At 48.6% G+C, this 26,529-nt stretch overlaps 2 protein-coding genes and 1 non-coding gene across 5 annotated transcripts; all 3 read right to left on the bottom strand.

Annotated features, from left to right (window-relative positions):
• Positions 1-3,871: 3,871 nt before the first annotated feature.
• ABCF1 (ATP binding cassette subfamily F member 1) lies at positions 3,872-15,964 on the bottom strand. 2 transcript variants are annotated; one of them, XM_031435363.2, is made up of 25 exons: positions 15,841-15,964; positions 12,641-12,687; positions 12,330-12,422; positions 12,045-12,174; positions 11,864-11,901; positions 11,668-11,775; positions 10,933-11,007; positions 10,738-10,851; positions 9,797-9,898; positions 9,416-9,538; positions 8,933-9,033; positions 8,743-8,828; positions 8,313-8,452; positions 8,082-8,230; positions 7,690-7,773; positions 7,399-7,523; positions 7,079-7,191; positions 6,797-6,968; positions 6,637-6,711; positions 6,477-6,547; positions 5,405-5,437; positions 5,151-5,319; positions 4,913-4,977; positions 4,748-4,820; positions 3,872-4,602 (listed from the first exon to the last, which is right to left on the bottom strand). In XM_031435363.2, exons 1-25 carry the CDS (start codon positions 15,911-15,913, stop codon positions 4,436-4,438), a joined length of 2,526 nt encoding a protein of 841 aa, XP_031291223.2. In that variant the 5' UTR covers positions 15,914-15,964; the 3' UTR covers positions 3,872-4,435. The 2 variants fall into 2 exon arrangements, with proteins under 2 accessions (XP_031291223.2, XP_064332351.1); XM_064476281.1 differs by having other exon boundaries at positions 12,045-12,171.
• Positions 15,965-19,520: 3,556 nt separating this feature from the next.
• TRNAA-AGC (transfer RNA alanine (anticodon AGC)) lies at positions 19,521-19,593 on the bottom strand. Its single transcript has one exon. It is a non-coding gene; the product is annotated as a tRNA-Ala (tRNA).
• Positions 19,594-20,530: 937 nt separating this feature from the next.
• Positions 20,531-25,742, bottom strand: PRR3 (proline rich 3). Of its 2 annotated transcripts, XM_010978188.3 has the most exons (4): positions 25,609-25,740; positions 24,853-24,915; positions 22,103-22,393; positions 20,531-21,829 (listed from the first exon to the last, which is right to left on the bottom strand). In XM_010978188.3, the coding sequence occupies exons 1-4, from the start codon at positions 25,709-25,711 to the stop codon at positions 21,723-21,725; spliced, it is 564 nt and encodes a 187-aa protein (XP_010976490.1). In that variant the 5' UTR covers positions 25,712-25,740; the 3' UTR covers positions 20,531-21,722. The 2 variants fall into 2 exon arrangements, with proteins under 2 accessions (XP_010976490.1, XP_010976489.1); XM_010978187.3 differs by lacking the exon at positions 24,853-24,915 and having other exon boundaries at positions 25,609-25,742.
• Between the last annotated feature and the right edge of the window lie 787 nt (positions 25,743-26,529).

Genomic DNA, 26,529 nt, shown 5'->3' with positions numbered 1-26,529 from the left:
TTGGAGAGGATGAACAGATAGGAAGTTCTGCTATTCTTGTAATTGGAAATTACATTTTGGAGGGAAAGGGAAAATGGGGATGTTGGGGCGGGGGCTGAGAATAGCGTTCATCAGAATCATCTGAAGGGTTTGTTAAAGGGCAGGCTGGGGGTGGGATTCAGCAAAATTCCTGATTCAGTAGGCCTGGGATGAATTCTGAGATTTTGCAGTTCTATCAGGTTCCCAGGTGTTGCTGATCTGGGAAACACCGCTCTAGAACGCGTTTCTTGGCTGTTTCCAGGATTGGCCACAAGAGGGCAGCAACTTTCTAAATTTCACAGGTCCCCCAACAAGTAAAATCGTCCGGGCCAATTTGATCCTCCAACTTTGCCTCTTCTCAGAAAAGAGGGTGTTCAGTCACTTAGCCTACTCTGCTCTTTGCACTCGAAGAGAACCCAAGAAGAGGACATAATCTAAGGGCCAAGGTAAGAAGTGAAGTATCAATGAAGTACCCGGCTCTATTAGGAAAAAATGAAAAATTCTTAAACTTGCGTTTCTTTCCTTCTGGTTCCATCCATGGCCTGCTTCTCACCATCTCTCCATCTCCTACAACAGGCCACAAGAACCTGTCGAGAGAGCTTACTTTTTTTCTGCCTTAACACATGTTCAGCCATTTTTCTTTCAAATTCTCTATGAAAATCCAAAGTTACTGTTACTTATGATTTTTTATTTTCTTTTTGGCAGGGAGAGAGAGGTTGAGCATCTCATCCATTTCACCAAACCATTAACCCATTCTGTTTCTTCACCAAACCCTGCAGGAACCTCCATTTCAGCTGGTCTGTTCTTCCTTTCTTATCCAATTTCCACTCCCTGCTCCCCAAACACCCTTCCAACTCTCAACATTCTGTCAACCCCTCCCTAAGCTCACCAGTTCCATCTCCAGTTCTGAATCATCACTATTCTATTTCTCCCACTTCTGCTCCCAGACAGTAACCTAACAAACACTAAAAAATCACGAAATCCTACCATCTTGGCCCACTACAAATTATTAGCACTGACTCAATATACTCACTGGTGCTTGGCAAACTTCTAACTCTTCTTGATTCTCTGGCACCAAACCTCCCCCATCCAATGTGAGAAAATGAACCCCATCCAATGTGAGCACAATTTCCCCTTCTCTTTACCTGAAAAGAGCGGAGTCTACATTATCTCTTCCTTTCTTAGAGGCAGGAGGGTATCTCCTCTTTCCCGAGGGAGTATCTAACTTCTCTCCTGCCATCCCCTCTGTCTCCCCATACCCACCATTCTTTGTGCAGCAGCCAAAGCAATTTTGCCAAAATGAAAACCAGGTCAGGGGAGAGGGGTGGGAAGGGATAGACTGGGAGTTCAAAATTTGTAGATACTGACAGGCATATGTAGAATAGATAAACAAGATTATACTGTATAGCACAGGGAAATATATACAAGATCTTGTGGTAGCTCAGTGAAAAAAAATGTGACAATGAATGTATGTATGTTCCTGTATAACTGAAAAACTGCTCTATGCTGGAATTTGACACAACATTGTAAAATGACTATAACTCAATAAAAAAAATGTTAAAAAAAAAAAAAAGAAAAAAGAAAACCAGGTCAATTCACACTCCTGGGTAAACACCGACGGCCTCCTATTGCTCCTAGAACCGCATCCCAAGTCCCTACCAAGGTTTATACGGCCATGTGTCCCAGCCCCTGCTTAAGCTCTAAGCTCAGGCCATGTTCCTTGTCCTAGTCAAGCTCCTTCCAGCTTCTGAGCCTTTGCACATCTGGCCCCTTCCACCAAGGCTCTTCTTTCCCGCTCATCTAGTTGGTTCCTTCTCCACCTCCACGCCTCGGCTTTCACTGTTACTTCCTTTGAGGAGCCTTCCCTCCACCGTTTCTCTCTGAGGACCCCGCTCCCTTTGGTGTACTCCAGAGGCACCCCTCAGTTCCTGTCTTTGCTCTTGTAACAAACTCCAGGCGATGCTGCTGCTGCTGCTGCAGGTCCAGCACTTTGGGAACCACTGCCCTCAAACATCCTTCTTGCCCACTTTCTACAGAGGAGGGAGAATGCCCAGGGCTCTAGAGTCAGAAAACAAGGGCCACCGCCCCAGGAACACCCCCTCAGGCAGGGAGACCACAACCAGGTTAGCGTCTCTGAGTCTGTTTCCTCATTAGGAAGGTGTGAACAAGAATCACTCACTTCTAAAAACATTTCTATGCTGCTCATTATGTATGACATTACTGCATGATTCATAGATGATAAAGGTTGTTCATGAATAAAAATATTTAATTGTTAGTGAAACCCCATTTTTCAATAACCATGTAAATGTGTTGTTTTTTTCCTTTTGCATCCCATTTCCATGCTGCTCTTTTTGGAGAAGCGGCATCCTTTTGCCCCTATCTCGGTGCATAACTATACACAGTGAGAGAAGAAATAAAATTTGTGTACATGAAGAGAAGTTATTTTGGAGCACCTGAAGTATCTAGTGAAACTAGCGATCAAAAACTTGAAATGTGAAATTCTGGTATTCATTTTATAACATTCCTATATATATTATGTATCATCTCATCTAGACTAGTGAACTGGGAATTTCCAGTGCCAAGTGTAAAGTGTAACGTGAAACACACGGCAACAAAAGTTTAAAAAAAAAAGCACTTCACAAATAATTACATGTCTAATCCCTTAATAACCCCATGAGGTAGGTACTTTTTATCACCTTCCTGTTACAGATGAGGAAACAGGTACCAAGAGGCTGAGTCCGAGGCCACACCATTAACAGTGGGCTTGAAGCCCGCTCCCACTACTCAATGACAGACCTATTTCATGGAATGGAGATTAATTCTTACTTGGCACAAGACCCTGATTTTTTTCCCTCAAATTCTGTAAGAGGGGCATCCCTTTATTTCTAATATACCCAACGGTGCCTCTACAACTATCTCCACACCAAACCTTCACTTTCGATATAAACCTTGTACTCGACATCTGGTGTTATTTGGCCAGAAAATAATTTCTCCAAATTTGATGTCCCAACTCAGTAAGTCTTGAATGGTTCCTCATAATCTCCCTAGAATTGGAAGCATCTGATTATTCTCTCTCCAGCTCCCACACCTGGCCCTTCCCACTTGTCCTCTCCTTTCCATCCCTCTCCCTTGTGTCCTAATTCAGGATTTACTACCTCATCAGCACAACACAAGTTAGGGTGCCCATCCCACAAGTTTTTCTGGTCCACCTCACCCATCACTACCCAAATATCACCATCAACCACTTGCCACTGGGGTGTGACTTCCCGACCCTGCCCTCCGACCCTGCTCTAATAAGCAGCCACACCAGCCATGCTCTCTCAACTCCCAGTCTTCTCTTCCTTCCAAGGCTTAGATCTGTTCTCTCCCTAGGTTCCAAAAATGGCTCCCTCTTCTTCATTATTCAAATCCTCATTATTTTTCAGGGTCCACCCTCAAGCGATCCCACCAAATAACCAAGTTCTGGATCATCTTTCCTTCTGTGAGTGCGTGGCCACTTAACACCGACAGCACCACACATTTGGCCCTTAGTCGCATCGCATTATACACTCCTCTCATCTTCCAAGTCTTCTCTAGCTAGACTACTCATGAAGGCAGACCTTGTCTTTTCCCTTCTTCACACCCCACGGGGCTGTACATGTTGGCTGATATAGTAACTTCTAGGGGGATCAGCACTCTGCTCCCTGACCACAGGGCAGAATTTGGACAGTGAGAAACCCAAGCGTCCAAGGCGGGAGACTGTGGGTCACAGCCTCCCGTCCTGGTGGGGAGAGGGGGTACTAAATGCTGCCAGAAAACTGAATAAAGCAAATCCAGACTAAGAACAGTGTCAGGTCTCCAAACAGTGACAGGGTGGCGGCAACTCCTTTCGTTTATTTCTCCCTCTTGTAAAGGGAGATTTGAGTTCAGCAGCGTTCCTTTCCTGCCCCCAAGTCCCCAGCCAGACTAGAGGCTGCAAGCACCAAATCCTGGGTCACACAGCACAGGCCTCAGAACTCCCCTCTGGCTCCGAGCGGCAACAGCAGTTTATCAGTTAAGTCAGCATTGAGTCCACCAGAAAAGAGCAGCACCACTCACAGACCGGGGTGGCGGTGGGGCCTGAAGCTTTGAGGTGGACCAGAGATAGGCTTCTGAGTGAGGACAGAGTCTCAGACAACTGGCCACGTAAGGCTGGCTGGATGGAACCCCATGGTAACAAAGGTCACCTCTGTCTGTACAGAGGGAGTTCAAGGCCAAGGCCAGCTCAGTTATCTGAAGAGAAGAAGAACAGACAAGTCTTTCAGAGAAAAAGCAGTCAAAGTGGTATCCTGGTCACATCAAGATCACGCTCCTTCTTCATGTGCCCGAGTGGCCGCTGGGTCAGAGGCAGGCTTCCGAGGAGAGCCAGGGAGGCGAGGGGACTTCCAGGACGGGGAGCTCACTCCCGGGGTCGGCTGACCATGACTTCACCCAGGGCCTCCAACACCTCCCGCTTGTAATCTTCGAAGTCACCGTCGATCTGGCTGACACTCTGCTCCTCCACCACCCACAGCTGGCAGTTGGTTTCGGTGATGAGTCGTGCATCATGGCTGACGACGATCACAGCTTTGAAGAACAAGGGTGAGGAAGGAGGGCGGGGAGAAAGGAGGAAGAGGGGAATGAGAAGCTGAGGCGAGGGAGTCCTGGCCAAAGGACACCACAGCTGGTCCCCAAGGGGAGGAGGAGGAGGGCGTGCCCCGTGCCAACTTACCACCCTTGTACTCATTGATGGCCTCCCCCAGGGCGTCGATAGACTCGATGTCCAGGTTATTGGTGGGCTCGTCCTACAAGCAGGCAGCATCCCATGACTAAGCGTTCCGACTCCTCCCTTTCCTGTCTGACACCCTCACCCCGCCCCACAGTTCTGCTCACTCACCAAGATGAGGACATCGGGCTCCCGACAGGCCAGCTCCGCAAACACAACCCGGGCCTTCTGCCCGCCTGCAGCAAAGGAAAAGGAGACCCGTCGCCCCTTTTACCATTTGACACCTCTGCAGGTAAACCCCGAATGTGTGTCTGTGTGAGCGCTGAGGTCCCCCGAGTCCTGGCTCCTCTTCCCTCCTGCCTCTAAGTGCAGCCTACAGATATGAAAGTTAAGGAGGGACCCCTGGTACCAGAGAGTTTGCAGATCTGGATGGTGTGGGCGTGACTCTCAAGGCCAAAGCGGCCCAGGCACTTGCGGGCATCCTGGTAGGGCAGGTTGAAGCCCCGCTGCAGGTACTCCGTGGGCGTCTCCTCCATGCGTAGCTGCTCCGCATACTGCTGGTTGAAGAAGCCGATTTTCTGCCCGAGACGAGAAGGGGGTGGTCAGTCAAAGTCACACTTCCTTTGTCAGCCTCTGACCCCCTAATTCCCAAAGCCAACTCACCAGGCGGTGGTTCTTTCTCATTTCCCCACGAGTCTGCAAGGAAAAAGCAAGTGGGAAGATAAGAAGGGAAGGGTGCTGCAGCTCTGGCCCCAGCTTTTCTGAACGGGAGACAAATCCCCGGATTGGGCTGGGAACGAGCCAGGTGAAAAAGGGGACATGGGTGTTCTTCCTAACGCGACAAAGACACGCCCAGGAAATCAGAAGCAAGAGAATAAAGAAGGGGAAACAAAAGGCAGAGATTGAGAACCAGGAGAGACTGACCACCACCAAAGAACCACCCCCTCCCACCCTTCCTGTGAGACTCAGGAACTGCACGTTTTCAGGGTTCCACCTCGGATGGGGAGGGAGGGACACTGTGTGTGAGGCTGCAGGAACACCTTTCTGAGGAGCTGCTCTCTGTAGGCCCTCTCAACACTTTACTGGAGGGTGTAGACAGCTACAACCTGCCTAAGCACCACATACACCACCAAAGTCCCCAAAGCAATTCTAAGGAATTTATCCTAAGGAAAAACTAAGTTCATGAACAGATACAGTAAGACTATTTGCTGCACTATTGTCCTTTAGTGGAAAATCAGAAATACTCTAAATGACTGATATCAAAGAAATTATATAGATCCATAAGAAATGAATTCACCCACACGACTACCAACGTGGAAAAATGATGTGTATCATCTGGAAAAAGCTGGCTAAAAAACAATTCACATAGTAGCCACTTTTGTTTAATATATATATATATATATATATAAACTTGTAAAGGAAAAAGGAGAAAGCAAGCCACCAAAGTTAATAGCGGTTACCTCTACATTTTTCCCTGTCTTACATAACTTCTAACACTTCTAGAACGGACGTGCATTTCTTGTGTGACCAAAACACACGTGGTGGGGTGTAGGGAGCCCCTGCACTGGCCCCAACCGTCCTGGCTCTTCTCTGGCTGATCTGAACTGCTCGCCTCTGCCGCACCCCTTAAGGAAATGAACCACCCCTGACGAGCTCTGTATTTAACTCGCGTGGTGGAGGGGGCTCCCTGAGTCCAGCCTCCGGGGAGCGGCCACACTCCCGCCGCGGGACTCACGGGCGTCAGCTTGCCGGTCAGCAGCAGCAGCAGGGTGCTCTTCCCCACGCCGTTAGGGCCCACGATGCAGACTGCCAGGCAGGTGGGGGAGACAGGCGGTCAGAGGGCTGAGGTCCCCGGGGCTCCCGCTCTGCGGCCCGAGCCTCCCCCGCCAACTCACTCCTCGAGTCCATGTCGATGCCAAAATCCAGATTCTTAAAGAGCGGCTTCTGCCCCTCATAGCCGAACGTCACACCTGAGAAAGCAAGAGCAGCCTTTCACTTTCCCCTCAGAGCCCGCGAGGCCGGCGGGGGCGGAGGGCGGCGGCGGCGGCGGCTCACCATGCAGGCCCAGCACCGGCGGGCTGAGCGGCGGCGGGTCTGGGAAGGTGAAGCGCACGGTGTACTCCTTGGGGCGCTTCAGGAGCTCGGGGGCCTCCTGCGACTCCTCATCCTGGTTTTTCCGCCGGCACTTCTGCTGCTTTCTCGTCAGCGCCTCCTTTGTTTGCTTTTCCTGGGGAGGAAGGGGAAGGGAGCGCCTCGAAAGGCAGGCCAGGCCCCAGAGGCCCGCTCCCTCGGCCTCCTCCTCAGGAGAGCCCCCGCCCGGAAGACCCAGGCGCTCACCGCCTGCTTGGTGGACTTGCCGCCCGCCTTCAGCTCCTTCAGCTTTTTCTCCTGCTTCTCATACTGCTTCAGCAGTTCCTTCTGCTTCTGCTGGTACATCTTCTTGAAGGTCACTGGGGCAACAGGGAGGACGGGCATCAATGGCTGTCCCTCTCCCCAGCAGAGGGAGAACCAGGACGAGGGACAAGGGGGGTGGGCGTCACTGTCTAGAATTCTGAAAGGTTCAGCTTATCACCGCATCCCTATGGGCCCTCCCTCTCAGGCCTTTCTCAAGGCACCATCCCTTTCCTCCCACCAGGTCCCCACACAACCCCACTTACTGTAATTGCCCCTATAGTAATGGAGCCGCTGGGCATCGAGATGGATGATGTCGGTGCAGACGTCATCCAGGAAGCCCTGGTCATGGGAGACGATGAGCAGCGTCTTCCGCCAGCCCTGGAGGTAGCTGGGATTTAGAGAAGAGTGTGGAAATGTTACAGTGGCTAAATTAGGATTAAGTTAGGGAAAGGAGACAGATGACAGGGGCAAGAAAAGAAGGAAAGCTGGTATGAGAGCTGTCAGGGGCAGGATGGGAACCAAAGATGCAAAGACTGTAATCAAGGGCATCTCACTTGTTGAGCCAAATAACAGCATTGAGGTCCAGGTGGTTGGTGGGCTCGTCCAACATCAGCAGCGTGGGCTCCATGAACAGTGCCCTAGGGGGTGGGGCAGCAGAGTGTGGGGTCATGGGGAGGAAGGTCCTTGCTCAGAGTGCCCAGACGAGCCTCTGCTGAGTGGAGCCTGAGACCACGACCACTCCTTCCCAGCCTCTTAGAGAAGTTCCCCTTTGGGAGACAATTGAGAATACACTCCCAGGTAGAGGGAAAATCCCTGAGTCTGACAACGTGGATGATGAAGGAGAGAGAAGTCGGCCTTGAACCTCCTTACAGCCTTGGAAGAACAGAAAGGGAAGGACCCTGGTGGATGAAGGCTGGAAGGGAGGGTGGTGAAGAGGGGAGCCCACCTGGCCAGGGAGACACGCATGCGCCAGCCCCCCGAGAACTTCTGTGTGGGTCGATTCTGCATTTCAGGGTCGAAGCCCAGACCAGCCAGGATCCGGCGGGCTTTGGCCTCTGCAGCAGCCGCCCCAGTAGCCCGCAACTCCTCATAGACCTGGGAGGAGGGAGAAGAGGACACATGTTTGGAGGTCCCGGGACCCCAGTCTCAGCAGTGTCCCCTGCGCCATCTCCTCTACCTTCTCCAGCCTCTCGGCAGCCGTGTCATCACCCTGCTCCAGCTGTCCCTGAAGCCGCCGCTCCTCTTCCAGCAGTTTCAGCCGCTTGGTGTCAGCTCGAAGAACAGCCTGCACAGCTGGCGTCTCATCCGCTACCACCTCTGGGGGCCGGGGGAGAAGTCAGGGCGTCTCGAGGGCCAAGGCTCCTATTCCCTCTTCCCTTCTGCTTTGCCTGGCCCTGCCTGGCTCTCCGCACTTGTCCCGAATAAAACCCGTTCCAGTCTCTCCTCTCTTCTCTCAACTTCTTTAGCACCTGTTTCCCAGTTCCCAGTCTCTCCAGGTAACCTTTCCAACTCCACAACCATGGTTTCTTCTAGCCTTGTTTGGCTTATTTACCCCAGCAGACCCTTGTCAAGCCCCTGGGTTTCACCGCCTTCCCACCAGGACTCACCCTGCTCGCACAGCAGCACGTCGATGTTGGGAGGGATGCTCAGGGCTCGGTTGGCGATGTGCTTCAGGAGGGTGGTCTTGCCCTTGCTGGGGAATGAGAACTTTCAGGACCAGGCCACCAGAGACCAGAAGGAGGTCTCCTCTCCTTCCAGCCCTTCTCTTCACGTATCTCCTGCCCCGCCTCTCCTCACCCATTGGGTCCCACCAGCCCGTAACGGCGGCCAGCGACAATGTACAGGTCGGCGTTGACGAATAGCTCCTTGCCGTGGGCTGAGATGCTGAACTTCTCCAGCTGCAGTGGTCAGGGAAGGAAGGAGCACGTGAGAACTCTCCCTTCCACACAGCAACTACAGCTTTCTTCCTGCAGGGGAGCCTCCGACAAACCGAGACTGCCAGCATAATACCCCTCCTCTCAACACACCAGTCCCTGGCCCCATGCACTGCCTCTAGCAGGAGTCTCCAAACCCTAAGCCGGTCCAGCCCGCCCCACCCTATTTCCCTCCAAGGGAAGGGAACTATCTTCTCCCTCAAGCTGGCAGAACTTAAGATGTGGAAAACACTTCCAAGCTTTCTTCCCATACCCACTTCCTCGGCTGCCACAGCCACTCTGGCAAAGGGGAGAGAAGTGGCAGGTCCCTGGGCCAACTGGCAGGAGGGGCCCCCTCCGAACCTACCTTGATGTCAGATGCATTTTCTAACATAGCCTGGCGGGAGGACACCTCTGCTTGCGACACAGAGAAGTCATTTTCAGCAGCATTGGCTGCTTTTAATGAAGCCACCTGGCGCTCATACTCCATCTGAGAAGAAAGGGAAAAAAATCACTTTTGAGGCCACTGTCTGCCAGCATCCCATCACCATGATACAGCCCTGTGTCATCAGACACCAAGCCAAGACTCACAGAACATAATCCTTTCCTTACTCCAACTGTTTTACTTGAAGGAGCACCCAAAGCTCTCTTCTTGTCCCCTAATTCACCCGTCCCCTACCTGAAGCATTACAATTTAAAAAAAAATCAAATTCTCCCACCTTTAACCACTAAGAACCCAAGGTCTCACCTGTTTCTTCAGCTTTTTCTTCTCTTTCTTGCTAAGGTGAGCATAGGGATCATCAGCCTTGGACTCCCCTTCCTCCTCCTCTTCTCCTTCTTCCTCGGAGCCCTGTGAGAACCAGGGATAGTAAAACACAAGGGATCCCTTCCAGAACTCAGACTTCACATCATCTACCCCCAGTTCAACAGCCAGCTGTCCTGAAATATCTTGGCAGACCCACTCTCATTCTCATACCCACCCTGGTCTCCTTGCCACTCTTTATTCTCCATTTCTGCCCCAGGAAACATACAGGACAGACGAGATGAGTCTGTATGTATGTGTGTGTGTATGACAGGTAACAATGTGTATACACCTACAGATGTAATGGCCAATACAATGTAACTGAAGGTAGAATAATTGGAACAGGCTCTTTTTCCTCATGTATCAAATGAGTTTCTGTGGCCTAAATGGTAACCTGCAAAAAAAAAGAACTGGAAGCCCTAATATACATCCACTGAGAAATCCAGCAAAATCACAGAACTGGCAAGTGCTAGCAGTACAGGGGAGCTCAGAGATCACTAGTTCACACAGATGAGATAACTGAGACCCAGGGAGGTAGAAGGATGCACTCAAGGTCACACAGTCGGTGAGTGGCAGAGCCAGAACCCAGACTGTCTGAGGCAAAGGCCCAGGTCCTTTTCTTTCTGGATCAGGAGTTGCAAATTATGGCCCTTGAGCTAAGAATAGTTTTTACATTTTTGAAGGGTTTCTCCAAAAACGTAAAAGAAGAATATGCACCAGAGACGGTATGTAGCCTAAAAAGTCAAAAATATTTACTATGTGGCCATTTATAGAAATTTGCCAACCCCTGCTCTGGACAGTAGGAGCACCCCCAGATCCTGCCCCACCCCAAGGGCCACAGAGCCCGAGTCCCCCAGCCCACCTTCCCCCGACACCAAAGTACACACTTGCTCTGCCTTCTTGGCCTTCTCCTTCTCTTGCCCGGGAGGCTCCTTTTCTTTTGTTATTTCCTCTTCATCCTCCTCCTCTTCATTGTCGAGAGCAGCAAATTTATTTTGAGGCTATCAGGGAAAAGACAGCAGGTCGGATGACATGCTCTGATTCCTAAGACCCAGACCCTCCTCCTGCCAATACTCCCTTACCTTGGCCTTCCCCTTTGACTTCTCCTCCTTTCCCTTTCTGCTCTTGAGCCCTGGCTGTTGTTCCTGAGATACAGCCTGGGGAAGACACAGACACAAATTAATCTGCGAGCTTGTAGCTTAACAGGCATTTCTATGGAGTCTAGGAGTAGTAGTTAACGATACTGAGTTTGCCAGGGAGAAAATGAGACCCAGAGAAACGCTAGCCTCCAGCTGGAGACTAGATAGGGAAGAGACGACTAGAGAGTATCAGCACAGCTTAGGGACTGTGAGTTAGGCAAGTGAGCCACGTGAGCGGGCAGCCCTAACACTGGAGGCTTCCTGGAGAGGGTGAATCTCGAGAAGAGTTAATGGACATGGGCTTGGACAAGGCATTCTAGGGAAAAGGGAAGAGACACCATAAAGAACAAAGGCTTCAACACACAGTCAGACTGGATGCCAAGATGTGATCAGGCTGATCTGAAAGGTATATGAAGAGTCCTGTAACCCTGCTGAGGGGTCCAAGTGGAAGAGCAAAGACTTGAAGGCCTTTGTTTTAGATTCTGAGTTTGAAAGCAGCAACACCACTGTAGATTTCTCAGTGATGAAAAGTATTTTAAAAAGCTGATTTTGACAGTATAAGCAAGACAGACCTAGGAGAGCTAGTTTAAAAGCAGGAAAAGCAGGCAGGGAATGACCACACGGTGGCTAGAAGGTGCCACCTGGGGTGGGAGTGACGGGCAGAGCCACCGCTTTCACCTTATTGATCCGATTCTTCTCTGGCTTGGCCGGCTTAGGAGGATGTTTTTCTTCCTCCTCCTCTTCCTCACTCTGATCCTGAATCAGGGCTGCAAAAACATTACCACCCTGGAGAATGAAAGGGCCGGAGAAGTCAGCAGGATGGTCAAGGCTGCACGCCTGGAGTCTCTGTTTACCACACAGATAGATGGCTTACCTTGGTTTTCTTCCCTCCTCGGGGAACCGGGGCAGGTACTGAAATGACAAGGGAGAAGATGAGACAGGAAAGAGAATTACATCCAGCTCCTCTATCTAATCCAACTTCAAGAGCAAGGAATGAAGTCTGTGACCCTTCATGACTCAGGGATTCCAGTACCCATTTCCCTCAGGGCATTTACCCTCATCCTCCTCGTCACTGGCCGGCACTGAGAGCTTCTTAAGACGCTCCATGAGCTCCTTCTCTTCTCCATCGTCATCCACATCCTTCTTCCGCCGGCCTTTTCGGGTGTCTCGTTTCTTTTTTTGCTGCTGAACGCAAAACAGAATGCGAGAATGAAGGCCAGGCTGCTGCTGTATTTCTGCCCTGGAGAGAGTTCCCTATCAGCCGAGCCAACTGATGTGGGCTGCGGAGGGGTTGGGGACCTAAGATGCCCGGGTGGATTGGTAGGTCCGGACACTGGTACCTGCTGCTGCTGCTGCTGCTGCTGCTCCTTCTCCTTGAGCACCTTCTCTTCTTCCCCAGCCTGTTTGTCTTCTACTGCCAGCTCTTCAAAGAACTACAAAGGGAGTTAAGATCTGGGTAAACACAGCTCAGAGACCAACCAAGCCCTTTGCTGCCTCACATGAGCCCACGGACCTGCCACTCCAGACCCACCTTGCTTGCTCTGCTGACATGACCCCTTCCCCTCCCTCAGACCCCCACTGCCTTCATAGGGCCACCTTCTGCTCAGAAACACCCATAGTCATCTCTCACCCTCACCCCTCGTTGCCTTACCGTCTTTTTCGTCTTCTTGTCCTTCTTCCCTTTCTTCACCACTTTGTCTAGAAGGTTAAGCAGAAATTGTGAATGATGATCTGCAAATTCCAAAGCAGCCTGATCTCATCTAACAAGCTCTCAGTGGCCTCCACTCCATTTTACTGTTTTCCTAGCTCAACTATCACTCCCTAGACATTTGCACTGCCCCACAGGACAGACAATGGTGGCTTGGTCTAGGGTGGCAGTGTGAGGCAGAGGAGAATCCAGAGAGTGACGGCAGAGGTGGGCAGTAAGAAGGGGTATTTAGAGATGACTCCTATGTTTTTAGCTGGCAGAATTAGCTGGGCTAGTGGTACCAGTTATTAACTCAGGATATACTGGAAGAGAAGGACCTCTCTCCCCACCCCTACCATCTATGGGGGAGAAAGGTAGAACAAAAATATTACGAATTCAGTCTGGGTGTGTCATTTTGGGGACCTGCAGACCATGGAAACACAGCTTTCTGGTAAGTCAATAAACATCTGGGTCTGTGGCGCACTTGCTCTGCTCACACCTCAAGCACAAATCGCACTGTGTCACACTCAACTGGGTGTCTGTCTTCCATCCTAGAGAGGGACCATTTAGCTCATGTTCCCAGGGAGCAATGTGGGAAGTCGACAGAAGTTTACTGACTGAACAAATTTCAGCTTCTCCATTCTGTCCACCCCTGTTTCCCTGAAGGAGGGACCAAATCTAACTCCCTCTCCCACTCACATTTGACTGGGAGGCAGCCAGCAGCCTTGTGATTTCTCATCATGCCCAAGCCGATCCACTATCACATTCACCTCCCAAACCATCCCACCCATCCACTGCTATCCAATTCTATCCAAAAGCACTCCTGTGATCATTCCCCCCCCTCAAAATCCCAAAAACAAAGGCCTTCTGCTATCTACCACATTAAGTATTCTCAGACCAGAATCCCATGTAGTCCACAGTAATCATTTATTCAGACACCGAACATCTACAATGCCTAAAACTGGAGATAACAAATGAAAATCCCTATAATTTAGGGCCTCACAGACTAAAAGGGCCCATCCTATCTTTTCTGCTGTACCTCTGTTTCCTTACTCATACCTGTGTTCTGGACACTGGTCTTTCCCTGCTCCTTGGTTAACTCTCAGGTATGCTTACACCTGTCTTTGCTTAATCTGCATCCTCCATCCTGAACACATTTCAAAATTTGGTCCCTGTATTGGGTGACTAGCATGATGGAACTGAAAAGACGTGCAGCAGAAATAATGAAAGGCTTTATGCACTATTCCAAGGAGTCTAAGTCTAAAACCATTAAGAGGGAGAACCCACTGTAGTACAGAAAAAGGAATGGTCAGCTCACCCTGACAACACTGAGAAGTGACTCAGACACTAATTTCTCTCCAAAGACTAAGGCAACCACACCACCTGACCAAAGGAAGAGAAGCCTGTGTACAGGTTCAAGTGTAAGAAAGGATTATCACCAAGGAACAGGAAAAGGCTAAGTGTGGCTAAAGTATCCTCCACTTCTCCTCCTCTAATGACTCCTCCTTTTAGTACATCACTTAAGCAGCTCCTAAGTTCAAAACCAAATAAAGCACTTTCTTCAACCTTACAATCTCCGCTCTGACACTTACGTACCTCCTCATCCTTTTAATTCTCCTCTCCTGCTGTTACTTAACATCAGGGATCCTGCTACTGCTGGTCTGCCTCCAGTTTCAGAGAAGAGGCTGCTCGCTTTTCTCAGTCTTATCTCAGCCTCCTTCCTCACCTTTCTTCCATTAACTGTTGAGGTTCTTTGGGGTTCCCATCCTCTACCTCTTTTTGCTTCAATCCGCTTACACTCTCTATGGGATGCCCTGTATTTAACACCTCAACTACACTCAGCCGCATCTTTACTTCTAGTCTAGAGCTCTCTCCACAAGCACCAAACTCTCCTTGCCATCTCCTCTTAGAAATTCCCCAGAAATCTCCAACTCAGCATTCAAAAGCTGATCTTATCTCTTCCGGCTCCCCGCTCTACAGCCTACTACTGCTTTCAATTAACAGCACTGAGTTGAGTGTCATCCTTAATTCCTCTCCCTTCATGTAGTTCTAGTCAATGCCACTTCCTTCGTAACTCTGAGTCTTCACTGCCTTCGCTTATTCTCTTACCATTCTCACCTGGATCATTACCAGAGCCTCCTAAATGGTCTCCCTGCCTAATCATTTCTTATACACTTCAATGGGTCCTTTTTCTTACCGTCTTTAGAATTAAGCTCCTTGGAATAGTGTATAAAGCCTTTCATCATCTGTCTCCTGCACATCTTTCAAACACCATCACACCAGTCACAAAATACGGGGAACAAGCCAGGCTCAACTACATCTCCACTTTTGCACTAACTGCATCCTCTGCTTGCTTGGAATATTCTTCCCCTTGCTAACTCATACTGATCCTTCAAGAATGAACTCAGCTATCACAAATTCCTGGGAGGCTTGGATGACACCCCCACCCTATCCGAGCAGATGTTGCTCCTCTCTTCTCCAGTTCCTTGACATTCTCAAGCACATTCATTGCACTCGGTCAGCCTCCAATTAGTGCTCTGTCCCCTCCACTAGACCTGCCCTTTCTAGATAAGCAAGGCTTATCTTTCATCTCTAAGCTTCCAGTTCTTCTGCACAGTACCGGGTATATAGTGGGCATCCAATATATGTAAAATTAGTCACTGTATACCTGCTATGCTTATTTGTGTCCATTTTATCTCCCCCTTGAAGTACCTTCAAGTCTGGGAGGATGTCTTCATAGTTTTTCCTTCTCTTCCTAAAGCACCATAGATACACTGCACAGTTAAAAACAGGTGTTTACTGGGGTGGGGGTAGAGCCCAGCGGTAGAGCGTGTGCTAAGCATGCGCGAGGTCCTAGGTTCAACCCGCAGTACCTCCAAAAAAACAACTCCATTGCTCCCCATCTCTCCTTCCGTACCATATGCTCTTCCTAGTCTCTTGCCCAGGCTCACTGAAGCTCTTGCGCGACACCCCGGCACCTTTTCTTTCGGCCGCACCTCAAAAGCACTCCGGCCAGGGAAAACTCGTCCCAGTCCACTGCACGCATGCGCAGTATCCCCGCACGGCCGGGTCAGTCTCGCGCCCCGTGACTCTCTCCTAAAACACGCGGACACTTCCATCTCTTCTTTTTCCTCTCTTCTTCCCTTCCTGCCTACCAGCCTCACCTGTCGGGGTCGTGCTCTCTCCATCCCCGATCCACTCGGGCTCCGGCGGCTGTTGCTTGGGCGCCTTCGGCATCGCGGTGGCAGTTACTGCAACTCAAGCTGCGCCGGGCGCTATTTCCGCTTCCGGCAGCGTGGGGCCCGGAACCAGGCGGGCTCTAGACACAGTTGACCCCGCCCCCAGGCGGTGCACGTGGGCGCCGCACCATCATCTTGGGGGCGTGTCTGCTTCCAGTGGGGGCGTGACCTTCAATGAAGGGGCGTGACCGGAGTCCGCCTAGTCCGGTCGCATCAGCAGACTTTATGAGGATCTGAGAACTCCGCGATGCCGTGACTAAGTACTGAACGTAGTAATTTCCGACTAGTTCGAAAGGGTGAAGCATCCTTTCTTTTTTTTTTTTTTTAAGCTGAACGCTACCTTCTGCCTGCCCCTTACGTCTGGTTAGCGACAGAAAGGCGCAGTCCACCAACTCAGGAAGAGGCCTTGTCGGTTTAGCGTTCAGATGTGTCACAAAACCCCGAGGTGTAGAGGTGTAAACCAGGAGGAACTCTAGCCCAACAGAAATCACGATGCGGTGGACCTTGGGTTCACTCCCCCCTTTTTTTGATAACAGCTATTCTGAAGTATAATTGAGATATGACAAACTGCACAAATAGGCAATAAACTTCCAAGTGTACACTTTGATAAGTTTTGACATGTATACAGCCATTAAATCACCAACACAATCAAGATTTGGGTTCACTTCTAATTCTACCACTGAATAGGTGTGTAAGCAAGGCGTTCCCAATAGCCTTGTTATCTGCCGTTCTCTCCTTAAACTACTATAGTCTATGCTTTTGTCCCTACCATTGCCTGAATCCACTCTTGCCAAGGTCAACAGTTTGGGGCCAGTTCTCTGTCCTTATCCTACTCACTCCCCAGCAGCATTTGACTGATGGTCACTCCCTCCCCTTTTTGCTTTCTTCAAGGGCACAGTTCTCTCCAGGTTTGCTTTCCATCTCATTGTCTGCTCCCTTTCTCTCCTTTCCTGACTTCTCCCCTTGAAGTCTAAATGTTCAAGTGCCTCCAGCCTCAATCTTTGACACTCTTCTTTGTCTCATGCCTTTAAATACCATCCATAACTGGTGAAGATTCCCAAATGTCTCTTATTGATCCCAACTTCTGCCCTAAACTCCAGGCTCATGAATCCAACTGTTTACCCGGCATCCTTTCTGAGATCTCTAGTTGAACTTCCTGATCTCATCTCCTACTGTCTAGACACACTGGCCTTCTATTTTTACTTCAACCTCTCAAACTTATTCCTGCCTCCAGGCCTTTGCCCTTGTTGTTCCCTATGCCTGGAATGCACTTCCTCCAGATATTCATATGATAGCCTCTTCACTTAATTTCTGCCTTTATTCACATGTTACCTCCTCAAAGCCCTATCTGTTGTAGTAATGACCTGTTTTCTTCCTTCTGTCACTCTCTAGCCTCTTCCCTCACTGTTTTTCTTCACAGCATTTATGTCTTAAGATTATATTACTGGGTAATAGAGCCCAGTGGTAGAGCTCATTAATTGCCTATTATCCCCAATAGACTAAAGCACTATATGGGCCCGAATTTGGTCTTTTTCACTGATACATCCCAGGGCCTGGCCCAGAATAGGCACTGAGTATTCACTGGATGAATGTAAGGCTTAAATAAGACAATGAATGGGAAGAACTTAGCATGGTACCCGGCATGGAGCTAGCAACCAGAATATGCCACACTCTAAAGATCTCTCCCTGCCTCTCTAGCCATCCCGCCTTAGTCTCCTTGTCAGGCTCATCCTTGTCCTTCTTCCCTTGGCCATTAAATATCAGCTTTCCTCTAGGCTAATTCCTAGGCCCTCTTGTCTTCCCATTTGACACTCTCAGGTGATTTCAGCTACAGACTCCTTGGCGAGGTCTATCCTAACCACATCTTACGTAGCCCCCAACCATTATCCTCTCTCTAGTGCCCCATTATGTTCTTTATATCACTAATCACAACCTGTAATTATTCATTTGCTTACCTTTGAGGAAGAACAGCCCCTGACAACTGGGAACTGGCCTGACACTAACAGTTAGGCCTTGGTGTTGCCAAGAGCTGACCTGGCCCTCACATCAAGGCTGTGATGTTCTCACATTGAACATAACCTCACAGAACACCAATGTCAGACAAGGCCAATCTGTGACTGTGATGAGGTTAAGACAAAGTCTATAACCTTGTCAAAGCGCAGACAAAAAACAAGGTCACTAAACAAACCATAAATGCTAAATAGGTCCCTCTCAGCCAAAATGAGTCCTGGCTGCTTTTTTGCCATGTTTCATTCCTCCTCTCTGGATGAGACTCCGTGTCTACAGCTGCCACATTTTCGGATTCAACTAACCTAGGATTGAAATGCTAGGGGAAAAAATATATCCAGAAAATTCCAAAATGCAAAACTTAAATTTGCTGCAGACCAGCAACTATTTACCTTGCATCTACATTGTATTTATAACTAGTTACATAGCATTTACATTGTATTCAGTATTACAGGAGAGAACGTGTACATGTACGTGTACGTGTACGTGTGTGTGTGTGTGTGTGTGTGTGTGTGTAGGTTATCTGCAGATACTATGCCATTTTATATAAGGGACTTGAGCATCCTTGGATTTTGGCATATGAGGGAGTTCCAAAGGATGATAGATACCAAAGGATGACTACTAAAATGTACATAGAAATGCACCCCCTGCCTGTAAGCACCCAATATAGACCAAATCCCCACTTCCTTGAATCTTCCCCCAAATCACCTAACACAAACCCTAATCCTGTCATCCCTCCCTCTTAATGAGATCTCTGCAGGTTATAAACCCAGATTCCCCACTTCCCTGAATCTTCCCCCAAATCACCTAACATAAACCCCTAATCCTATCATTCCTAATCCTCTCTTAATGAGATCTCTGCAGGTGACAGACCCACCTTTGTTTAACTATAGATGGTTCCTGTGTGGTCTCTGGCTGGAGGGCATTGACACGTTTACTGTGTTATTCTCTTATTGCATGCCCAAGGTTTAGCAGGGAGGTGCTGGTTGAGGATTTCATCCTACCCTAATGTTTTTACACATTGGCGCTGAAAAGCCAATTGTTTGCTTAGCACGTGGCTGCCTGATGAAGAGTACTTTTCAAGCCTCACTGGCAGCTAGGTATTGGCCACAGGACTAAGTTATGGCCAGTAACATGTTAACATGTAGGTTAGCTTGGTAATTTCCTCTGCCCTTCCTCCATCCTGAGGCTTGGAGGATAAATAAACAAGCTAGAGCTTCACTTCAGACTGTGACTAGGAGGGTCTGACCCCAAGAATCATGGAGCTGAGGGCTGGGGGGAGGAGGTGTTCTGAATACCTGAGGACCTTGTGGTGGCATGATTGTCACACAAGTGTTGTATGACCTCTTGACTTGAATAATAAACGTCTATCTTGCTTTAAGACTTATTTTGGTTTCTGTTACAACTGAACTTAAAGCTGATAAACTGGGGCATAGTAGGTGTTTATTTAGAGTGAATGAATATATCCATGCTCATGGCTTCAACCACTACCTACACGCAGATAACTCAGATTTATGTCTACAGTTTTTTATTTTTAATGTAACAATTCTGTAGGGAGTTCATGTTTGTTCTGGGGGGAGGTAATTAGATTTATTTAATGGAGGTACTGGGGATTGAACCCAGGACCTCATGCATGCTAAGCATGCGCTCTACCACTGAGCTATATCCTCCCCCGTCTCCAGTTTTAATCTGAGTACCAAGCCTGTATACCCAACTACTTAATTGCTCTCCTTGAATGTCTTAAAAGGCAGCTCAGACTCAACCATTCCAAAACAATTAGAGGCATTCTGTTTTTCTCCTAATACCTTTCTGTCTAAATGGGTACTTGGTTATGCAAGCCAGAATGACCCAGAGAAACCTAAAATACTTTCATTTTGATCCCTTATTTCCAAATGTCCACTTTTCTCCCCACTCTGCTACCCAAGACACCACCAGCACGACTCATTCAGGCTACTCAAGTAACCTTCTAACTGCCACTTCCAAAAGACCCTTACATCCTGCAAGGCCGAGAGGTCGAGGTCCTCTTCCTCCTGCCTCACCTCCCACTCTTCCCACGTCCTCTTAACACCTCTGCCTGGACAATGCTCTCCCACCTCACCTTCTGCTTGTCCTCAGTTTGTCCCCGTTGCCATCTTCCCAGACTGCCTTTATTACATACTCTCCCACCAGGTCTCGCTTCTTCATTGCACTTTGGACAAGTGCTTCACGTGAAGTTGTGATTTCTTGATGAACATGCCTCCCACTGTAGATCTTAAATTCATTGGTTTTGGCTCTGTTATCTCTGGTGCCTGGCATACTGCCTGGCCCACTGGTGCTCTACAAATATTTATCGACATATTGCTTTGTCATTAACACTCAAACCATAAACATGGGTAAAATGTTTAAAAATTACTCCATGGATACCTGGCCTTTCCTTTCTCCAACAAAACTTTACCCTTGAACGTAATGCAGCCTGCTCCAGTTGATGCCCATAGGATAATGGGTTCCTTCAGACTGGAAGAAACTTCTATCACCACTGCATACGAACACAATGAAGAATAAACTGACTCCAAGCACAGCCTCATCTGCATTTCCAGAGATGACTGGAACACAGGGATTAAAGAAAATGTTTGTTTCCACTGTGTTTATTACTAATGTAAAAAAATGTTAAAAAAAAATTCATTCTCAGTTCTCCAACGGCTCTCACCCCTCCCTCTTGCCCACACAACTCCTGACCCATTTCCTCAGGGCCAGTTCAAAACTGAGCCTGTTCACTGCCGTTTTCACAGAAAACAACCAGTGCCAGGGATGCAGGGGAAGAAGGTTGGAAGAGGGCGACAGTACTATCCAAGTTCCACCCACAGGTAGCCCAGGTGGAGATTCACAGAATTCAAACGAAAGGGCTGGTGGCCTCACAATGAAGTAGTCTAACTAAAATGGGCTGAAGAGGAGACAGGGTAGGCCCATCTGAGGCTTTGAAGGACATCTCTCGGGCCTGTGTCAAACCCAGAGAAACCGACACCAGGAGAGGAACGGGCAGGACCAGGGAGGCAGTCTTGTGTGAAGTTTCACAATTCTCCCATGTTGGGAGGTGGGGAAGTCTAGAGGGCACCGACGGCCCCACTCGTTTTGGCAGAAAAACTTACTCTAGTGTTGGGAAGTCACAAAAATGCCACAGACACCGAGAAAGGCTACAGGGGATGCACAGTTTCACAAAGCACAGTGATCACAGACCATAGCGGTGGGGATCATGCTACTGACGCAGAAACTACGAAATCCAGAAGCAGGGAGAGTGGCCTCTCGGGGAGTAACTCTGGACCAGCCATCCACACTTGACCCCAGGTCAGACGACCTGATGAGTGTCACGGAGCAGCTGACAACATTGCGGGTAGGGGCTGTCACGTAAAAAGAACTTCAAACAAGTAGCTGGAAGAAGGGATTGGCAGGAAACTGCTCCAGGGCTCTCAGGAATCCAGGGCAATCCCGGGGGCTGGGCAGACAGATGCACAAGAAACAGCACCAAAGAGGTTTCCTGTTCCGCAGTCAGTCGGCGAGGGGGAAAAGGATCCAGGAGGCAGTTGAATGGAGCGAAGATGGGGTCCTGAAGACGAGTCTCTGGAAGCGGGATCAGAAGAGTGCACACCGCGCACCAGCGATGGAACAACTCTGGACCCCAAGTTGGGGAGGTGGCGATGGGGGTGGGCATCACTGACTGAGGGTAGTGAGTGAAACCACCTCAGAGTAGCCATCTCAGGGCCCTAGGGAAGTGTATGGCCGCTAGGTCAGAGGGCTCCTTCCAGCCTGGATGGGAAGGCACAGTCTCACAGAGGAGGTCCATTGACGCCTGGGTGGTAGAAGGCACAGAGGTCCTCGTATCGACAGTGGCCCTTTTTGGCAAAGTGTCGGCAGACAGGGCGGTCGGATTTGTCTGTGAACAAGTGAAAATCAGGCAATTTAAAATGCGACTGAGAAGAAAAAAAAATTGTAACAAAAAGCAGAGAAGACAGATTTCCTACTCATTACCATTTCCAGATATTATGGAATGGTAGTCTTTCCCCTGGGAGAAAAAACATTCAGGGCTACTCCTACTTCGAAAAGACAAAGGACAGCCCAGAGAAGAGCCACAGGCATTCTGGGCACTGGGTCACTCTGGGAGTGATGGCTAGTAAATGTGTGCAGGCATAAAGAAAATGGACCTCACCTTCCATAACCTGGGGTCCATCCTTGGGTGGGCAGGTATTCTTGATAAGAGACCAGCTTTTGAGCCTTCGAGGGTTTCTCTGCTCTTTGTGAAAGCCTCCCCTGGAGGGACCTCCATGGCCTGGTCCAGGAAAAGGAGGTTCAGCATTGACTCCCCACCAACCACGACCGTATGGGCCAGACCTGGGGCCTAGGCCTCCCCGAATTGGGCCTCTGCCCCGGGGAGGAGGTGGGAGACTCAGCAGCGGTGGGATTATTGGTCCCCTTGATCCCGGAGGACCTCTGTGAAGAGCTGGAAAGAGGGGGAGAGAGAGAGAGAGGAACATGGAAAAGTGATCAATGGCCGGCTAAACTCAGATAATGAAGCCTTCATATTTGTTTAAAAACTTTTTATTGAAGTACAATATACATACAAAAAGATACACAATTTTAAGTGCACAACTCAATTATCACCAAAGTAAACACATCTGAGTGTCCATTAACACAGGCTGGAGAAAGAACAGAGCCTTATTAACACTTCAGAAGCCCTACCCCCTTGCGGCCCTCCTTCCCTACCATCCCACCTTCTTCCCCAAAAGAAACAAGTATCCTGACTTCTAGCACCATAGGTTAGTTTTTGCCTGTTTTTGAACTCTGCATAAATGGAATCATACAGTGTGCATTCTTCCTGTGTCTGGTTCCTTTCACTCAACATCGTGTTTATGAAATTCACCCAGGTCACCTGTAGCAGGAGTTCCTTCATTTTCATTGCAGTGTAGTATCCTATTGCGTGTACACACAACTTATTTATCCATTCTACTGATGGTGCACATGTGGGTGGATTCCAGCGTGGGGCTATAATGAAAAATGCTGCTATGAACATTTTTATACATGTTTTTGTTACACTCACGTATGCTTTTCTGTTGAGTGTATACACAGTAAAGGGAGTACTGGGTCCTTGAGTATGTGTATACTCAAGTTTAAGAAAGTCAAACCTTTTTTTCCCCCAAAGTGGTGGTTGTACCAATTCACGCTCCCACGAGCAGTTGTTCCATACAACTGGTAGTTCCTTGACAACACTTGGTAATGTTGATCTTTTTCATTTTTGTCATTCTGGTGTGAAAAGTGTTTTTTTTTTTAATTGTGGTTAAAACACATGATGAAAAATTTGCCACCTTAACTATTTTGAAGTGTACATATCCATAACATTAAGTAGATTCACATGGTTGGGAAACACATCTCCAGAACTTTTTCATCTTGCAAAACTGAAAGTTTATAGCTACTGAACAACTCACTTTTCCCCTCTTCACCCAGCCCCTGGCAGCCACCATTGTACTTTCTGCTTCTATGATTTTAAATACTTTAGATACCTTACATCAGTGGAACCATACAGTACTTGCCTTTTTGTGACTGGCTCATTTCACTTAGCATAATGGCCTCAAGGTTCATCTGTGCTATAGCACATGACAGGACTTTCTTCCTTTTTGGGGGCTGACTCATATTCCATTGTATGATTATATCACATTTTGTTTCCCACTCATCCATCAATGGACATTTGGCTGGCCTCCATCTCTATGGTGAATAGTGCTGCTAAGAACATGGATGTGCATATCCCTCTTCAAGATTCTGCTTTCTACTCTTTTGAATAAAAACCCAGAGGTGGAATTGCTGGATTATATCGTAGTTCTGTTTTTAAATTTTTGAAGAATCTCCATACTGTTTTCCATAGTGGTTGCACCATTTTACAATCCCACCAATAGTATACAAGGGGTTCAGTTTCAAAGTTATGTGTTTTTATCTTGCATTTATTTGACTAATGATGTTGAGTTCTTGTTCATGTTTTTGGCTATTTAGATCTCAGTTTTTATGAGGTGGCTGTTCTGGTCTTTTGCCTATTTTTCCAGAGAGTTCCAGAGTTGCCCATTGTCAGTGAGTTCTTTATAAATTCTAGATTTGAGCTCTTTATTTAAAGGCTATATTTGTTGCAAGTCTCTTCTACACTAGGGCTTCTTATTAACTTCTTACTAGTGTCATTTGATTAACAGAAGTTCATATTTTCTAACGTAGTTCAGTTTATCTTTCCTTTACGGTTAGTGTGTGTGTTTCTTGTCTGTTTAAGAACTCTAATCTACTTTAAGATCATGAAATATATTTGTTTTCTAGAATAATTTATCTTTTATACTCAGATCTACAGTCCACTTGGAATTGACATTCATATATGGTATGAACAGGAGATCAAATTTCTCTTTTTTTCCCCACAAATATCTAATTAATCCAGCATCATTTACTGAAAAGACCACTATTTCAGTTCCATTTTCATCATAAGCGAGGTGGCCATTTATGTGCGGGCCTGTTACTGAACTCTTTATGTTGTTCTGTTGACATGTCCATTGTTGCGCCAATATCACACCGTCATAACTGCTGTAGCTTTACAATAAGTCTTGACATTCAGGGTAAGCCCTTCCATTTCAAGACAGTCTTTGCAGTCTCACTCTGATCCTTTGCATTTCCATATTATAATGTAGAATGTTTATTTTTACCAAAACATTGTAGGGATTATAACCGGGAGTGCACTGAATCTACAGATCAATTTGAGAAGAACTGGCATTTTTACAACAATGAGTATTCCAATCTATCAATACACAACATCTCTCCATTCATTTACGTACAAAATCCCTGATTTTTAAATTTTAATTCCTTTTTAGGTTTTAGTCCCTCCCTTGCTCCTTTCTCCAGGACCTAACCAAAGGATCAGGGCCCCTTCCTCCTCACCTGACTTGGGGTCGCCAGGCTTTCCATTGGCCATGGGGGGAGGGCCCAGAAGGCTGGGTGGTCCTAAGAGTAGACATGAAAATACGGTCATCAGAATGGATTAAAGGACTGATGATCCTGTTTTTTTCTATTACTCATTTCTTAATCTAACCAGTAAAGCCAGGTATATTCTCGGCAGTGTTACAAGTTCTCACCCCACCTATCTGCAAAGCTCTTCAAGGTTTGCAAAGTGGAGACTCAGTCAAGGGGGATAGTGAGGGAAGGGTAACTACAAACTCTTTTCTATTACATTGTTGCTAACCAAAAGATCCCAAGAGATTCCAGAGGCAATCTAATCCCTCTCTTTAACTGCTGACCAATCAGATAGCTCTCTCCCTCACCCCGCCACAGAGTAGTTTAAAGAAAACTACACTTCCACCTTCCCTGTGAAAGTCCGTTCACAAATTGTCATCTCAGTCACTGCAATCCGGGACCTGTCTATTGACCCTCTCCCTTGTCGTTTTGCGGCTGCGCACACAAGCTCTTTATCTTCTCCCCTGCCTTCTTTAGAAAGGTTTAGGGGCCAGTTTGAAGTTGAGGGGTCAAGTAAGAACTCATTTAGTATGCTCCATCCCAGACAGTCCTGCCCCCGCCCCCGCCCCAGCGCGTGCGCCCTTCCTCCTTCCGTTGGAGTCCCCTCCCCCGCACCTTTTCAGCCCCTAACCCCATGACTCTACCGGCTGACAGGCATGTGCACACCCCTCCCAGGCTCCTCACCGATAGGACTCCCATCCTCCTCGTCTCCAATCTCTTCCTGCTCTGGTAGTGGAGGCTGTTGCTGCGGCTGCTGTTGCTGATTCTGCTTCTTTCGTTTCGGCATCGTGGTTGCGGCAATGGCTGCAGCGGGATTTGGAGGGCAGTGAGGAAGGGGCACGCTGGGATTCCGTTTCCGCTTCCGGGGGGGCGATGGACAGTGAGGCTGAGACTCCCGCCATTTCACTTCCGGAAGGCTGCGGGGACCCTTTGTGCGGCTCGTTCTCAAATCAGCCGCCTCCCTCGGTCTCTGCCAGGCATGGTGGCAATCTCAAACGTTTTCTTTGCCGCGTTTCTATAAATGCTTTGAAAAAGTTGCTCGCTTCTCCTCTCGCTGAAAAAAACCCCACAGCCGGCTCCTCATAGTGTGCCATAGAGTTGAAAGGCTCTCGGGCCAGAAGGCCTGATAAGAGAGAGCTGTCGCATCCTAAGATCGCCACATCCGGTCCCCGGTTTCTATGGTAACAGCTGCAGGCACAACTTCGTGCCCTATGACCTCCCTCCAAAAATCCTTGTCCCACCTGGGTTTCCCGCCTCACCAGCGCTTGCACTTATGAACTGAAAACCTGCTCCTTATCATCGTCCTCACAAGGAATTTCAGTCCACGCAGGGCGTTGCCCAGGGCTCTCCAGACCTCCATCCGCCCCTCAAGACCTCTGACCCTGCCGCCAGGGTAGCCCAGCACCTCGGCTTCCTTCGCCGGACGCGCAGTCGCGGCTTTCCTCTAAGGTCCAGCGAGGGTTGGTAAAGTAGCTTCTGCGGGTCCACGCCCCTTTCTCCCCCAGTTGGTAGGGCCCGCCCTCCGCTCCACCGCCCCCTCCAGGTGAGTGGTAGCTTCTCCCAAGCGCGCAAGGTAGTGATGACACGCTTCCCCCCTCCTCCGAA

This window comes from Camelus dromedarius, chromosome 19 (genome assembly GCF_036321535.1).
Source record: "Camelus dromedarius isolate mCamDro1 chromosome 19, mCamDro1.pat, whole genome shotgun sequence".
Taxonomy (NCBI): Eukaryota; Metazoa; Chordata; class Mammalia; order Artiodactyla; family Camelidae; genus Camelus; species Camelus dromedarius.
This window is presented reverse-complemented; position numbering and strand designations above follow the sequence as displayed.